Source organism: Phalacrocorax carbo, chromosome 3 (genome assembly GCF_963921805.1).
Source record: "Phalacrocorax carbo chromosome 3, bPhaCar2.1, whole genome shotgun sequence".
Classification (NCBI taxonomy): Eukaryota; Metazoa; Chordata; class Aves; order Suliformes; family Phalacrocoracidae; genus Phalacrocorax; species Phalacrocorax carbo.
This window is the reverse complement of record NC_087515.1, coordinates 55,047,484-55,065,722: the sequence shown is the minus strand read 5'-3', so window position 1 is coordinate 55,065,722 and position 18,239 is coordinate 55,047,484. Positions and strand designations below refer to the sequence as shown.

Below are 18,239 nucleotides of genomic sequence, written 5' to 3'. Positions count from 1 at the left end.
CTGTTGATTCAGGAGATGAGGGCAGGTGCCAGCATGTTTTATTAAGCTAGTAACCGCTCCCTGAACAAATTCAAAATATTTTCACATAACGGACGTAAACAAGCATAGCTAACTGGAGCTGATGGAACAATACTGATTTCTGGGAGCTGAAGGATTGATTGATTATCAAGTAAGCCACGGGATTTCTCTGCTGCTGTCACAGCTTTTGAATGCAAGAGTACAGCCCCTAAGTATAACAAGGATCCTGTCACATCAGCTGGCCTAATGAAAAGTATTGCCTAACCCTATTTCTACACTTCAGTAAAGATTTGTATTCTAACTCCTGTTATCAGACAGGAGTGAGGTATCTCTTCTGTACATCTGCATGCCCATAGATAAAGAACAGTTAACTTCTGCTCTATAGGGAGCGCTTTGTAACCTGGCAGAGCAGAGACAAGGACATCTTTATGAGAGTCAAGAGGGATCAAAAAGCCAGGCCAGGAAGACACATAGCAGGAGCTCGGTGTATAGTTCAAAAAACTGCAGATTCTAGGGGCAAGTTCATATTGCCAAAAAGAACCTACATGCCCTGTTTTTCCCTTATCACTACTCTCTGAGCAGAAAATAGCCAGGCAGGTGTGAAGGCAGAAGTACTCAAGGGGTAAGAACATCCAGGGGTTAAAAGCCTTAGAAGGCTTAAAAGGGTATGTTAAAGAGTAAATAGACCTTCACAAAGAAAGCCATCAGAAAATAAGAACATTTCTGTAGCTTTTTGGAGCATCCTTTTCAAATCATTAGTCAACCAGTGAAAAGGTGTTTTCTAAAACCCACCAAGTCTTGATGAAATAGAACAATTCTATCCTAGAATTGTGTGAGCATAGATTTTACAGAGCCATGTTGATGGATCACCTTATTCATTCTACTAGTGCTTTTCAACAAGCAATATAACAGTATTCATCCAGAAAGAAGTGGGGACCCTGCACAGACTGCATGGCATGTTCCTTTACCATGTGGGTTACTTGCCTCCTAAGGCACGCTGCACAAGTGGAAAACTTTCAGGTGGCTTTGTGGCTAGATCTAAGTGCTTTGCAGTAGACCTACCCAAGGGTAGGTTGGTAGTGATGTGTTACAGGTCTAAGAAGAAAGATAATAGCTTTTTGGTTAGCTGGAGGTGAGGGAAGAATCATTTGGGATCATTTAGCTGGGAATACACAGCCAGGGAGCAATACATTTCACAGCACAGTCATGACCAATTGCTGCCTAGAGTCCTCCGTGAATGGCAAGGCAGATGGTGTATAGGCAAGTTATACCCAACACAGTAACAGCAGGACAGATTTCCATGGAATGAAACAAAGTCATTGCTAATGTTTGCATTTTACAGGGCAGTGTTTTAGCTAGAAAAAGATAAAAATTAATGGTATGTGTCAAGGTAGAGGATTATATGTCAAACAACTTGCAAAACTTATCTGAGAAAAGTGAAAGCTTATATTTTATCTTCCAAACCTGTCTGTCGACTGTGGCAAGGATTTGGGGAGGCACCTGCTATTGGCCACACTCCAAGCCTCATATTTAAGAAATGCAAAGGTAGAAAGTACTGGGGGCACTGAATATCTCTACTGTAATGCCATGGGAGACCACAGGTTTCCTCTCATTTACCCCAGTGATGGGGGTAAATGTACCTCTGTACGTGAAGCGTCTGTACGTGAAAGTGAGTAAGGCAGAACGGCAACTTAGTATCTGCACTGTTTTTATAAAGCTACCGGCTTTTGATGGATGCAGCTGCCTTGGTGGTTGGTTTCAGAAAGATCAAGCCTGACCAAATCTGCAGGAGCCCTGGGTGAGTCCCAGCCACTGCCCGCCCTGCCCAGCTGGCTCTGCGCTCAGAGGCAGGGATGGGTGAGAGACATTCTGCAGCAGCCAAGGTGTACAGTCATATTTTCATGTGAAGCAACTATTTCCTTCCAATTAATTGACTGTGCATCCATCAGGATGGAGCTGGACATTGGCACTGTTACACAGGTCCCTTAACGTCCGGATCTCTGAAAGCATCAGATGCTGTCCTTTGCATTTGCTGAGTTCATAGCCAAGTGAGCAAACTGATGGGGAAGTCCTAACAGATGAACCAAAACCAGAGCACACAGCTTCTGTTCCAATTTATCAACCTAGAGAAATATTTGGTCTGAAAAATGTGGGTTTATATATATATATATACACACACTTTACAAGTAGCATCTCTGTGTAGGTTGTACTTTACTATGGCAGATAAGGATTGCACGGTGCATACATAATCAGTTCTTATTTCTTCCATCCACTTTCAGCTTCAGTGATGCAACCTATCCTGGCTATGCTTCTTTTTTAAGCTGGATAAATATCTGCTAGGAATAATTCAGGTATGGCTGATTTTAAATTGAGGTGGGGAATGGATTAGATGACTTCTTGAATCTTATTTTAGCCTAATTTTCTAAATCTTATTAAGATGTGTTAAGGTGTACTTAAATATTTATTGAAATACAAAATATTAAAATACACTAAAACGTAAGACTACAGCTTCAGATGGGGTAAGTCAGTTCTCCAAAATTCATGTCAAGGGTTGAAAGCATGTATTTCTTGTTAAGCTAATAAACTGTTACAATGACACAGTGAGATTCTGAGAGATTACAGAAAGTCCATTATTAATATAATATTAAAAATATTATAAGAAAAATCAGGTAGCTCTATTTTTAGTCCTGAGAAGTGGACTCACACACCTTTTTACTGAAAATAAATGTTTCTGGAAAGATACATCATCTAATATACATGTGGACCATGCCTGACAGAATAAGCCTTGCTTCTTGGCCAGACCCAAGAGAAATGCTACATAGATGGGGAATAAGCCCAGAAAACAATGTTACACACCCTTGCGCTACATGGCCTTGAACCATTGGTTTTACTGCAAACCTGGTAGTCGATAATGGCAGTGTTACACACATATCGGTAAGAAGGATGTTGAATACAGTTTCTGTCTTAGAGAACACATTTTTACAATATGATAAATAAAAGAAAACCCAACTAAAATATAATTATGCAAGAGAAGATCCTACATAAATAATAATTTAAAATACTGTTCACATTTAATATTAACTGTAGAGCATATACAATTGCAGTAAATACCAATTTGGTGTGGATTTAAAATCAAGTATAGCTTAACAACATAATTCAACAACAGATAAACAAAATTAATCTCCTGAAATATCCAACAGCAAATTTGTTTAAATTTCACCAATAATCAGTGCTCAGAATACGTCCAGAGAAGAGAATCTATACTTCATTTCCATTCCAAATAACACACTGAATACCTGCATATCAAATTTCATATGCTCACTACCTGAAGATGTCAGGAAATAGACATGTCAATTTCTGATGAAAAATATTTCTATCATATGACGTGGCAAGAAAATTTTCCAAGTGATGTTTGAAATCTTGCCATATCTTCAGCTTTAGTGACAGTTAAATTAATTATGTGCAAGATAATCCTTCTTTACAGACACCTTTCTCTCCTCCTTCATTTGTCAAGGGGATCAGGTCACCTGCTCAACTGATGCTGTGCAGTCCCCTCCTTTAAACCCAGGAGCAAACATGGGTGGGGGGGGAAAAAGATGCACTGAGATAACAGATTCCTTACATTTCCACCTCTGGCCACCTTGGAATGCACAGTTTTCTTAAGGTTATTCCATTACCTATATGGCTTTATTCCTCTGTCTCCCTCTGACTGGATTCTCCACATAGGATTCAGCTCCATATCAGTCACAGAGAAGATCATCATTACTCTTGCAATTCAAACTCACAGCCAATTTGTGGGACTGTTCTGGTCAGTTAGAATGTACGGGTGTGAGGTCTGGAAACCTTAGTTACACTTTGCTTACTCTTGGGAAAGAGCAAGCTGATAAATAACCCTCCCTGTTGCTGTAGAGCTGCATGACCCAGAAAGTACATAATAGGTACAGGAAGAGTTCTTGCTCCTTTTCCTTTCCTTTTGTAAGAAAGTAAACAGTTTTGGGATTCCCAGTATGAGGAGGATGTAGATGAACTTGAGCGAGTCCAGCAGAGAGTCACCAAGATGGTCAGAGGACTGGAGTGTTTGACCTGTGAGGAGAGGCTGAAGGAATTGGGCTCATTTAGCCCAGAGGAGAAAAGATATAGGGGACCTAACAGCAGCCTTAAAGTACTGATGAGGAGATTACACATACAACCCAAGTGTATCGCAGGAGAATGAGAAACAATGCTCATAAATTGAGATAGGGCACATTCAAATAGGATATAAAGGAACATTCCCACTCTGAGGGCAATGGAGCATTGGAACAGGAGATTTCTTGCAGAAGTTGTAGAATCTCTGTTCCTGGAGATTTTCAAGATCCAGTGTCAGGGTTTAACCCCAGCTGGCAACTAAGCCCCACCCAGCACTCACTCACTCCCCTCCGGTGGGATGGGGGAGAGAATTGGAAGAGTAAAAGCGAGAAAACTCGTGGGTTGGGATAAAGACAGTTTAATAGGTAAAGCAAAAGCCACGTGCACAAGCAAAGCAAAACAAGGAATTCATTCACTCCTTCCCATGGGCAGGCAGGTGTGCAGCCATCCCCAGGAAAGCAGGGCTCCCATCACACATAACAGTTGCTTGGGAAGACAAACACCATCACTCTGAAAGTGTCCCCCGCTTCTTTCTTCTTCCCCCAGTTTCATATGCTGAGCATGACGTCGTATGGTGTGGAACGTCCCTTTGGCCAGTTGGGGTCAGCTGTCCCAGCTGTGCCCCCTCCCATTTTCTTGTGCACCCCCAACCACTCGCTGGTGGGGTGGGGTGAGGAGCAGAAAAGGACAGGACTCTGTGTAAGCACTGCTCAGCAATAACGAAAATATCCCTGTATTATCAACACTGTGTTCAGCACAATTCCAAAACATAGCCTCATAGTAGATACTGTGGAGAAAATTAACCCTGTCCCAGCCAAAACCAGCACACCTGCCTGGACAAAGCCCAGAGATGCCTGGTCAGAAATCAGGTTCACTCTGCTTTGAGCAGGAGATTGGACAATATAGCTCCTCAAGGTCTCTCCTGATCTGTGATTCTAATGTGTTCCAAAATCAACAGCTGTAGAGGCCAGAACTTGGCGCTGAAAGATGCCTCTAAATAGGAAGTCCTTAAATTCCACATCCCACAGTGCAGGAGCAGCCACTCACCATCTAGTGCCTGTTACTGCATGAACAGTGTCTGAGGTAGGCTTATTAGCTGCTAGAGCAAAGCCAGCTCTTCATTAGTCAACATTCTCACTGCAACACACCTACATTTCATTTTAATCTTGGTTACCAATCTACTGAGTTTATTTTCCAGAGATTTGTTGTTTCTAGTGATACATATCTGCAGTTCAACCATTTGTAGCTTTCTTTGAAAACAAGTCTGTCTTCGTTCAGGTGTCTGGGTAGCTCAATCTACCTACACTCTGTCTGTAAGTGCAAGACATAAAACACGCTTGGCTGGCACCAGCTGGTGGCCTGATAGCGTACATTGCCAAACTGATACTGGATTATTAGGTGCTGAGGTGCATCCAGGCTGCTTGTGACTGGTCTAAGAATTTTAGGAGGCAGTTTAACAGTTTAACAAGTGTTTGCAATATATTACAAGTCATAAGAGAGATTGATTAGACACAAGCAAGCACTCTCCAAATTCTCTTACACACCCAGTAACATCAGCCTTCAAACATGTACTACACGGAAATTTTCAGAGTCTTATTCCCCGGAGATGAAAGGAGATAGATGTGCCAGTTGTTTTCAAGATGATTTTCCAAGTAATGTTAGAAACCCTGCCATACATGTGGCTTTAGTGACAATTAAATTAAGTTGGTGGACTAAGCTAGGGTTTCAATTTATGTGACAGCAATGATAATATTACATTACATTTATAAACTATGTTCTACTTCAGGCTCTCTAAACCAATTTGCAAGCAATTACTTTAAAAATACTGCTATGTTTATTGCTACCCATGTATTATAGATAGGAAAGAAATCACAGAAAGCATCAAAATGCCTACAGGTGTACGGGAAGTCTTGATCTAACTAGAAGTTGCATCCAAATCCCCTGAGAGCTAGTCACCTCCTTTCATGAAAAAATTACAAGTCTTTTCATGTCTCTGCCTTTTTTTCTTACAGGTATTTTGTTTCTCTTAAGGCTTATGCCTCTACACAGCCATCTTTCTACTTCTCTTCCTTAAATAATTTCTTAGGTGTGAATGCTATCAGTTGGCATAGAAAATACTATATGCTACTTAATAAGAAGTCTATGCCAGTTGAAATTAATTGCCAAATTCTGCTTTCAGTGAAGACAATGGAAGTTTAACCATGGCATCAAGTGAGACAGGTCCAATATTAAAAAATACAGGAAGCATGAGACTGAGGATAGGCAATGGGCTGTTTCGATACTCGTATAGAGGAGAATCAATATGTAACAATCATGTCCAGGTGAGTGTATAGACAATGTGTGTCCTCTAGCCAATGCCCTTAAGATGAGAACGAGACAGCAAAATGAAATTAATTATACAAATGCTCAGGCAGCTGGCTTTGGCAGTTACAATATGTATTTTTGATGAATGCTTCCCAGATCCTAGAGACAAGCCCAAACTAGCCCCCAGAATTCAGATACGTACACAACTGCAAATCACAACCAGACTTGTGGTTGTCCCAGCTTCCTAATGAGCTGACCCAAAAATCCCAACACTGATGCCCCAAGCCTTGGGGAAGTAGGGGTCCACACCCAGATATACGTGTAGCAATCCAAACCCAATACTACCACACATCTACAAGACATGTTTTGCTCTAACACACCTTCATTAGAGCACTTTTCTTAGAAAAAAACTACTATCAAAGGTCTGCCTAAGCCCAAAGTTTGTTTCTTTTGAACTCCTTTAATAATATTCAGGAGAAAACTGTAAAAAAGAGGTTGAAGGTGACCTTTTTCTTGAGACAACCCCCTAATAACCAACAGCTGTGGGATTTCTGGGATGGAGTTTGCATTCGAGCAGCTGGAAAGATATTGTCAGAGACAACGTACAAGTTGTTATTTGTATGGAGCATATTAGTAGAGGTACTTTAGAAGTGTATTCAGATGCACACCCCCCCACCACCACCCTGGCTCATCCTGGCCATACAGAGTTTCATTTTGGTTTGGGTAAGAAAGTGAAAATTTTCAGATTTGCTATAGAAGTGGTAGAACTCATTGGAGTTAAACATATGACTAACTCTGCATACAAATCTCAGAGGAGCTCCACAGCATACAGTGTAAGAAGGGTGAGAAATGTATCAGTGTGAGTCTGGGCTCAGCTCAGACTCTGCTCAAGGACGTAGGAGGAAACAGAAACTTAACTGACAATAAAATTTTCCAGAGGGCTAATTTACCCAAAGCAAACCCTTATGGTAATAAACAAGTCTCATCTAGAGATGATGTGCTGAGCTGAGTCAGTGAAAAATCTTCAGGGAGAGCTGGAGGCACCGCGGGGTGGTGGGCACAGTGCAGTACCAGCAAGGAGCCTGCTCTGCCACCAGTTCAGTGTGGGGCTTCTGGCAAGGGTTTTCATTGCTACTTGTGTCAATGTCCTTGTCTACTCAATTAGGCTAGTATTTTTCTTTCTTAGTACAGCTGTCAAGAGTTAGTGCTTGTAGGATACTATACAGTTCTCAAAAGAGAGACTACTGCACTTCATAGTATGTTCTATGAAGGAAACAATGACATCCATAGGGTAGATGGCTGCCTGCAACAGTGTTTTTTCTCTAGGTTTATGGCTAGCTTTTCCTTAAAGCACAGTTACATGCTTCTGTTTCTTTGGCTGATAGAGCATCGGCCTAACTGCTCTCAGTGCAAAGGCTTTTCTAATTCCTCTTGAGCATCAGATCTTCTGTGCTAAAAGGCCATTTTTTTTTCCTCCTACAAACAGCAGTCAAAACAATATACCTACATCTGCAGGAAGATTTTGGCTTACAATTTCTATGTCACTGTTTTGGAATGCTACACATACACAAAAGATCCACCTTCTTTCTTAACCCTCACTTACCATTGAAAATAGATTATTGCTAAGTCCTTTAAATAGGGTAATAACAGTCCCTTGAAAAGATGAAAAGCACTGATGCTGGGTTTTTGACTTATGTGAGGATCTGTTAGGATAGTAAAGGTGACTGTTCTTAGAAGTGAGGGAAAACACAGGTTTCTACCCCCCCTCCACCCTGTGAGGGAAGAAACACTTGGCCACATCCCAGGGGTTGTGGGAGAGAGAACTGAACAGCAGAGCATTTCAGAAGGAGGCATTCCATGGGTACCATGGGAATGACTCAAACTGTAATTAACTATCCCTGCTATCCCAAAATACAGGTGTATGTGCATTTGGGAATGAGATGAGTATCAAATTGCAAATTGAGTCACCTGGCAAGCTTGTTTTACCCTTTCAATTATGCAAGCAAGTTTGTGACTCAGCATCTACACAAGTCTCTCCTCCACTGACAAGACAAATCAGTTCTGTGGCTGAGTCAGTCAGAGCAGCCCTTTTCACAGGGATAAATTCAGCAGGCAGCCACAGTATGGAAAAGATTATGGAGCCTTTATTCTGTGTGCAGTTACCTATGTGAGACAGAGTAAATATATTTTAAAGAAGAATCATCTTCAGCTCATCTTCACACAAGGAACTAGTTAAAAGCGGGATAGAAAAGCTGTCATGGGATTACACTGATCAGTGTTCATGGTCCTTTAACTAAAAGAGATTAGATTTTCTTTCCGATAGCATTTTCTGTTGCTACTGTTGTGTGTTCATCCCTTGCTTATAAAAATCACCCGGCAACTTGCTGTAATTGCAATTGTAGTTGAGAGATAATTTCTTTAATTGTCTTTGACTTTTCTTCTAAGGGTTGCAAATAATTTCCTATGTTTCAGAGTGTGACAAAGGTGGAGTTGTCATGCCAGTTACAGGCAGTCACAGACTCATGCACACAGTGGCATGGGAATCTCTGCGCCCGCCTGTTCCTGGAATGCCGACATTTTTTGCTAGCACATCTGAATCAACAATAATCTTTCCTTACCCTTCAGGCTTGATCTTTTTGAGGTGCCAGGTATGAATGACTGTTGCCAATGGCCTTAGCACCTGAAATACCTAACCCTCAACACCTACTGACAGAACCTTTAGGCTGCATTTGGCGCTGAAAGTGAAGAGCCCACTGGGTAGATTGCACTTCCCTCTCTCGGCCTGTAAGAAATATATCCCATTAGTCCTGTTCAAAACCAGGTATCTTTACGCCCATGCCCAGAGGTGAACCTCGCCAATAGCCACATTAGTTGATATTACAACAATCCCACCATGAGGCCATGAATGAGGCCCCACAGGGTGAACTGCAGTGTAAACACTGTAGGAGAATGCCTTAGCCAAGAGGAGCTTATCGTTAAGTTACGAGGCTGAAAAAGATAGGAAAAAGGGAACAGAGAGTTATGGTTTGCAGATGTTTTAATTTCATACTGAATACTGATACGTTCCAAAACACAAAAAAAGGGTTTCAATACACAGCTGTACGTGAGTACCAAATTGTCTGTTCTTCACAACAGCTATTCTGAGAGATGCCTCAGCCGTTTTCTACATAATGTACGCACATCCTGTTGGGGCTCTAGATCACAACCCCAGTGCCAACAGTTTTCACAATGACTGGTGCTTTTCCTAAAGCCTCTGTCCCTGCAGCCATTTGAGCATGTAAACATTTCAGCTCTGCTTTTCTAAAACTAAGTACCATCAAAAATCATACAAATAAAAACTTTCAAACATTTATGGAGAAAAGCAAATACAAACTAAGTGAAATAGAGAAGCTCAAAATGCAAAAAGGAAAAAAATAAAGCAAACAATATATGTTACTTAAAAAAAACCAGCAAAACCCCCACCATTTTAAAAGCTTATTTAAAAATTTCCAGCTTCAGGTGATTTCTGAGTGTCTGGGTTTGACAACACTTTGTCCACCAGTTTTTTTTATTTTGTCCAGTTCAAGGTTTCTTAGTCTGCATGGTGCTGAGGAGGTGGGGAGAAATACCACAGTCTAAAACCGATAACATCTTTCTGCTGTACTTCTTGCATATTTTTGCTTTCCAAAATAAAAAATTCTCTTTCAAGCTCTCAAATCACGTGGCAGAATGCATAGATGGGATGGCTATCATCATACATTATTAACATTGTCCAATCCTGACTATAAATACCTTACTTCCACTGGCTTATTCCTTGCCAAGTCTCAACACTCTTGGCTTACTTTTTTATTTTGAGGATCTGGTGAATTAAAGAATTTTGAGCTTGTGACAAACAACACATTCCCAAGAATGAAACCAGCAAGCAAGAAGACATTTATCGTGAGTTATCAAGAGCTGTGCTTTGAATATATAAATTTCTATGTGGTGCTTGGTGTTGTGAAAAATTATGTTCTATCTGCCTTAAAGGAAATAAACAATATTTTGATAGAGCTGAAAGTGAGATACATTGCACAGTCTCATTAGTGAAAGCTTTATTTCTACAGTAAATGCAAGAGGCTTACGTACATTTCTTATTTCAGATGAGGAAACACAACCCAAGCTGAGAAACAAGCGGTTAACTGGCAGTTGCTGGTTTGCCTTTTCCTAGAGATGCACAGAAGGAACAGTTATATTCTTCCTTCTGTAATGGTGCTAATTTCCTAAATATCCTGCTGCTCCCTCCTTCCTTTGCCATCTGCCCCACGAGCAATCCACAGCCTGAAATTCCATAACATGAATTAGTATAACAGACCCCAAACAGACAAGCTGATGACTCCCTAATATCAGTAGCTCCATACTCTCCTGCTATGATTTTACTTTTATGAACTGACTCACTGTGTGTTGACAGATGAGTTTTGCCCTTGTGCAGAATACAGACGATAGATTTTTGTTGAGATAAGGATGATGACACCAATGTCCTCTGTGCTTGCTGCAGAGTGGGAGGTGAAATGATGAATACTTTTGCACGTGTGTGTAGGGGGGAAGCTGGAGGGGGAAAAGACTGGTTACAGATAGGCTTCCTTGTGCAGAACATTTTTAAGTACCGTTCTGAAGAAATCAGTATTTTTAAAACATGATACGTATGTGGCAGACAAGAAAAGAAACAGCTGCATTAAGCAGCTTCAAGAGTCAGATTTAAAAAAAGGAAAGTCACCTCCTCTGTCCTTACTCTTCCCTGAACATAGAAGACAGCGATATACAGATCTACTCAACGGTCAGATCAATTTCTTCTAATTTAAGCTTGTGTACGCTTCTGATGTCTTCTCTAGGGCCTATTTAAAGACATAAGTTTCATCATTGCTACTTTCATATACCTTATTGAACACAATTAATAGCTGTATTAGTCACGACAGTTTATCTAGGGTGAATGAAGGGAAGACACCCAAGAAAAGTGTGGGCAGAATACAGGTGCATCTTGGATAGCCCCATAGTCTTCCCTAGTTGTGTTGCATTTACTACTATTAATTAATTTTATTTTAAAATGCATGACAAGAACAAACCTTTCCTGTTAGAAAAATGTACACGGACAAGCAACTTCAATTCACCTGACAAACTGTTGTTAGCTCTATTTTTAGGCCGAAGCACTAACTAATCACATTAGTGGAGGGCTTTTTCTTTTCAAAGTGATGACTTTGGAATAAAGAACTTCCTCCTAAACAGCAAGGGAGAGCTGCCTCTCCCAGATCTCTGCTGTGCTCTTGGTAGAGGTGCTGCATCTTCTCCTTCCGCACCACATTTCTCAGATCACCACATTATTTCAGAGTCCCATCTGTAAGCACTGTACTAGCGACCCCTGCTGTGGCTCTACTCTTAGGGTGCTCCTACACCACCTAGGAAATTCTCACTGGCATCTAAACTAAGCTAATTAAATTGTGATTAAATTGCACACCTGAGGCACATAGCTGTTATTCAAACATATACAGAAGAAGGAGTATTGTGCCATGGTAATATTCACAAGCAAGGGATGAATTGTGAAGCTACTAGGCCAAATCTTTGCACTCCATAAGCTGCTTGTAGGCAAGGGGCCATTAGTGCAGGTCACAGATCTACTCAGTTTGATAGAGAACAGTCTAACAGAGGGTCAATTGACCTGATCGGGACCTTCACCTTTTCACTCTGCCATCATGAAACAATAGGGTACTACAGACTACATTATTTTAGAAATTATTTAGGGAGTTTTAATAAAGCTTAGTGCATAACTCTGGCAGCATATGATGCAACAAAGCCAAAACAAAAATACCGTAAAAACATTGAAACTGCCATTACAACTTGATTTTCAATCTAACATTTTATTTCCCACAAGCTGCAAATCACTCAGTACAACAGCCTCCTGACCCAAGTTTCAGTACACGCCAACATATCCAAGCCTAAGCATGGCACTGCCCAATAATAAATGATGCCTGCCCTAAACCTTAGGCCAAGATAATTTTTCGACAGTGAATTTCTCCAGTTGCAGTATGATTTAAAATAATGATTCCCTTTTCCAGATAGGAACATTGACACACAGCAGCTTGAAGCATTGCATTTCAGTGGTGCGAGACACAGTATTGCTTCTTTTCCTATTTTTTATTCCATGTTCTTCTTATCTGCTGACTTTGGCAAAGTCAGACGCACAACCCTAAAAGAACCTTTCAGATATTTGAGTATTTACACACTATAAAATCAAAGCAGTAGCAAAACATAGTTTCTAGTAGTGGAAGAAAGTTTTAAACTTAACAATGCTTGCAGGGACTGTATTTCCTCTGTCTTAGAAGCAGCCCCAAATGCTGCAGGTGGTTGCAGCGTGAAGGCATATTCTTACACTAGAGCAGAACTACAATTCTGCCTGCAAGGAAAATAAATTAGGGGAGCTTATGCAAGACAAGGCGGATATAGAGACCTGCTTATGAAAAAGGTTTTTCACAGGATCTCTGAGAAAAGCAGCAAAAAGTTCTTCCACCTGTTACATAGTCAAAACAAGGGCTTCTGGAGGCTGTTAATGTTGGTAGACTACAACAGCATTTGAAAAAGTGCATACATTACAAAAAGGCTTTCACAGTGCATGTGATGACACAGGAAATCTGAGGGGAAAAAAAAACCCCAAAACCCAGACCTTGCAATTAAAGAAAGGTAATTTTTGCGGCCTGAAGTTTCTAAGTGGTAATGTGACCTCTTCAAATAATTATTTAAGAACCCTGTTACAGCAAAAGCAACATATTTTTAAAGAAATGCATACTTCTAACAAAAAAAAAGGTTATTTCCCACATAAAGACATTAATTTCTCATCATTATTTAATTTCTAGCACCATTCTTTCCAGGCTAATGCAATTTCAAACATTTTTTTTTCTCTGAAATCGTATTTGTAGGATAAATCAATATAGTGAAGAATAGAGGAATTTCTGAAAAAAAAAAAAAAAAGGCATGTGTCTCCATTTTATCATCTTTCTGGGTGTGTGTTGGATTTATCTATTAAGATCGTTGCATCCCTTTGTTGGTGGGGCATTTGTGTCTTCACTCTTCTACCCGAAAAGTCAGTAGGAAATTTAAAAACTCGGTTATACCTTGCAACAGACTGTCACTCTGTCACTCTGTCACTCTGTCTTTGTTGTCCAGCGGCCTCCTCTACCCTCTGTCTACATTTCGGAGGAGGAACGAATTATCCCCGCTTTATGCAAGACGAATTTGTGCAAGTCCAACCCTGACACCTGGTGGCCGCTGCCGTTCATGGCACGCTCCTGGTGACTCGGCCATTTGAAACTTTGCTTGAAGTAATACGGCTTTGCTCTCCCAACAGATTATTTCAGCGCTTAACACATTTATGTGAATTCCATAAGTAAGCATCGGTTGTTTCAGACACTAATTCTATATCAACATGACTTCAGAGACCAAGACAGGTATGAAATATTCTGATAGTTTTATTTAATGGTATTCAGTGCAAAATGCTTGAAATAACCTAAAATGCTAGATTATTCAGGAATCCTAATCGCACAAGCAAATTACCACTGATTGATAATTCGCTCTATATATATCTACATCTGTGCACATACGCATACTTACATACATTCTCTCCCTCCCCCCAGTCACTTATATTCCTAAACTTGAAATGAAAATGCCCAAGTGCAGGCATCCATTTTGCACAGACCTAACAAGAAGAGCAAGGCCTAACAACAGACTTTATTTTTGTGCAGAAGAAGAAATTAAGATAAAGTGAATATAATTGAATATAATTCTTTAAAGCTAGCAGCTGAAACTTTGTATTTTTCAAGTGAAACTTGAAGTTAGGGAATATTGTAAATATTTGTTACTTGTGTGTTGGCTGGTAATTTTACTACCTATTTTTTCTTCCTTGTATTGGTAAGCTTGTCTGGTTCTCTCAGAGGAGTTTGTGATCAAAGCCAGTATAGAGTGAAGTTTTGGTACATGTTTTCCCAGAGCACTGGATACATGAATGCAGTGTTTTAATCTGGCCTGCTATCAAGTTTGCTGAAAATTTCAGGTTTACACATCCCTTTCAGGCTGTTTTTTTGAACTAGAACTCTTAATACCTGTTTGGTTTAATGTAACTGTTACTCCTAGAAACTCCTGCAACAGCTGCAATAAATAGATAAGCTCTGGGCATCTTTTCCATTCCAAAGACTTATTATTTTAATCAGTTAATCTCCTGACTTAGAGTTTCCAAGATGATAACTTCAAAACAGCTCTGAGATCAGCCCTATGTGTCACTGTGTTGGCACTGAACATTTGTCAAAACTTAGTGTCCTTCAGACTGTCCTGCTCTTTATAAAGACGCCATTTAAAAAAGAAATTACTGCTTTCCCATATTCAGAATACACTTTTCTTTGTCTTTCTATATAGCAGCATGGATAGAAACTCCTGAGGAGTTGTGTTTGCTTGTTTGTTTTTTCTTTCTTGGTCTCTCTGGAAGCAACCACAGAATGCAATTGCTGTATCCAGCTGGGCAAAACTGCTTCCTGCTAAGTAAGCCTTGATAGCAATGACTCAACAGATCCTCATAAAAATAATTAAAAAAATTATAGTCCTTATTTAGTTCTTTGCACTAAAAGGTAAGGACACTTTGGGGCATTGTTTTGACGTTGCTTTCTGCAGCCTTTGTTTCATAAGATGCTTGCTTTTAAACAAGGGGCTTAATAATCATCCGGGTTTTCACAGAACATTTCTGTGGATTTCTTTTGACTACGGGGTGTTTACAAGAGGAGGAAGAAATAGCTCAGTGTCCTATTGGAAAATTTCTGGCAATGTGTCTTTCCTATTTTAAAACAAGTGATTAAAAACACTCCTATCATATGAAAGCATGAATCATTTGATACATTTTAAACTTAACATTATGTAAGGCCTTGGAGAGAGCCGAAGAAGAAAGTGTACTTATTCAGTGGAAGACAAAATTCATGTCAAGCTCCACTTTGACCAAACAAGATACACAATGCAATTTATAATTGCTGTGGTTTTTATATCTGCTTGTGAGTTTAACATTCACGTAAAATACTACCTGCACTGTCAAAAATCGTTTAAATGGTAATACTTAGTATTGGCTTAAATCCCTTGACCCTGCTCAGTTGCAAAGCCTGCCTGAGGAGAAGTAACTAAGAGCTCTGTGCCTTACCAAGGAACATAGATGGGACCTACAGTACTTTTCCTCATCTGCATGTAGCAGAAGTAACTTTACCAAACTACTTATTTTGGGAGGACCTGCAAATGCTGTGCACTTCTTTAGCCTTTCTCCATATGGACTACCTCTATGAAAGTGACCACAGGAAGTGCTGCATTGGCCTCTGACCAAGCAAAGGGCTAACGAAAAGGGAGCCTTGGGTTGCTCTTAGCACTGCCTGGCTATCTTTCTGTTAGCTTTTTCTTTCTTCACAGGCAGACTTCCTGCGTCACTTGTTTTGGAAGGAAAACGGAGGCACAGTTCACACAGTGTCAGGAGCTGAGCCCTGAAGTGTGCGCCTCAGTGTTTTTAATTTCTTGTTTTATAAAGTCTCCTGGCAAACGGAGATTTTCTGATGTTCCCCATGACCTAGGCATTTTGTAGCCAGATTTGACAGTTTGCATGCGAATTAAGCAGTAGCTACAATATTCAAAGCCATCTTTGCTTTACAAATTGACATCAGGCTTGAGGCTTTAATGTGAGGCTTGAGGCTTTAATGTGAGGCTTGAGGCTCTGTCAGGCATCAGGCTTAACTTGAGGCTCAGCCTTGTGCTGGTCTCCAGAATATGGGATCCTGAACTAGTCGCTCATCCACAAGTACGTGCTTTAAAATAACAGAATCACAGAGTGGTAGGGGTTGGAAGGGGCCCCTGGAGATCGCCTTATCCAACCCCCCTGCTTGAGCAGGCACACCCAGAGCAGGGGCCACAGGGGTGCGTCCAGGCGGATTTTGAATGTCTCCAGGGAAGGAGACTCCACAGCCTCCCTGGGCAGCCTGTGCCGCTGCTCTGGCACCCTCACAGGAAAGAAGCTTCTTCTCATGTTCAGGTGGAACTTCCCGTGTTCCAGCTTGTGCCCACTGGCCTTGTCCTGTCATTGGGCACTGCTGAAAAGAGCCTAGTCCCATCCTCCTGACACCCACCCTTTAGATATTTATGGGTATTGATGAGATCCCCCCTCAGTCTTCTCTTCTCCAGGCTGAACAAACCCCGGTCTCTCAGCCTTTCCTCATAAGGGCGATGATCCAGCTCCTGATCATCTTGGTAGCTCTCTGCTGGACTTGCTCGAGCCGTTCCCTGCCCATCCATAACGATACTGGAGCTGTAACTGCCATTTGATTAGTGAATTAGAGTAACCAAACCAGCAGTAAATGACCTTATTACCGATCATATTAACATGTGACCACGCCAGCACCCGTCCGCAGCCCTCCGTCTCCCCCGCCCCGGGCGGGGACCGCGCTGCCACGGCGCACCGCGGCAGGAAAGCGCTGACCGCTCGGTAAGGTTTGCCTTAATTTCCGTTCAAAGCCGACGGCGGAGCCGTAAATCCCCGCTACCGCCTCACGGGCCGGGCGGGGAAAGGAAAGGGGTCGTGACGTCAAGCCACCTCACTTCCGCTCGCCATTTGGCGCCGCGCTTCATCGCCGCCGCCGCCGGCATCGCCATGACGGACCGGTACACCATCCACAGCCAGCTGGAGCACCTCCAGTCCAAGTACATCGGGACGGGCCACGCCGACACCACCAAGTGGGAGTGGCTGGTGAACCAGCACCGGGACTCGTACTGCTCCTACATGGGCCACTTCGACCTGCTCAACTACTTCGCCATCGCCGAGAACGAGAGCAAGGCGCGCGTCCGCTTCAACCTGATGGAGAAGATGCTGCAGCCCTGCGGGCCGCCCGCCGACAAGCCCGACGAGTCGTAGCGCGGCGCCGCCCCGCCGCCCGCCGCCGCCCCGCGCGTGCCCGGCCCTCGAGGGGCTCCGGCGGGGAGAAGCCGCCTGAAGTGCCGGCCTCTGGGCAGCCTCGGCTCCCTTCGCTGTACAACCGTGCGGATTTTTTAAAATGGAAAATAATAAAACCTACTGGGCATTGCTGGCGTTTGGCTTGGTGGTCTGCTAGCGAGAGCTCTTTGTTGTGGAGGAGCGGCCGTTACTCGGTACTGGCGCGTTTCCGTACAGCCGCCTGAGGTGCGAGTCTCGGGTGCCTCACGGAGAGCGTTGTCCCTGCGCCTGCTTACCGGGAGCGTGTCGCGGGGGGGCGGGGGGGGGGGGGAAGTTTGGTGGCACTCAAAGGGTGTGATTTCGTAGAATTTCTCGTGTGGGGTGGTTTGTGGTGCGGCATCAGTCGATTGCTTCTGGTGCTTTAAAGCTGCAAAATGGCTTCTCGTCAAACGCTGTTCTTTTGCCTCGTCTTCCTCTCACCAGTGCTGTGAGTTTTCCAAATCTTGATTCTCTCTGTTCCCGCCTAACTACTTTTTTTCTTTTTTACTGATGTTTTCTAGCCATTTAGATATTGATTTTTTTTTTCTATGGTATCACACTGAACAAGTGTATTAATGTGGGGTTAGACGCTGTGACTATGGAATAAGTGGTGCAGAGGCTAGGGAAAAGCTAAACCATTTTGCCAGATGACTTCTCCAAATTTCTCTTTACTTCCCAAGAGGAATGTAAGGGTTGCTCACTGCTCCTTTGACGTAAAATGTTTTGAGGTGACACAGTCTTAGATCAGACTGCAAACTGAACTGATGTTGGTTTTGATCTGTCACCTAAAATAGATTTCCTGGTCACT

At 42.1% G+C, this 18,239-nt stretch overlaps 1 protein-coding gene across 1 annotated transcript; it reads left to right on the top strand.

Annotated features, from left to right (window-relative positions):
• Window positions 1–17,045: 17,045 nt before the first annotated feature.
• Window positions 17,046–17,543, top strand: SF3B5 (splicing factor 3b subunit 5). The gene has a single exon (XM_064446968.1). It carries the CDS (start codon window positions 17,114–17,116, stop codon window positions 17,372–17,374), a length of 261 nt encoding a protein of 86 aa, XP_064303038.1. The 5' UTR covers window positions 17,046–17,113; the 3' UTR covers window positions 17,375–17,543.
• Window positions 17,544–18,239: the final 696 nt, after the last annotated feature.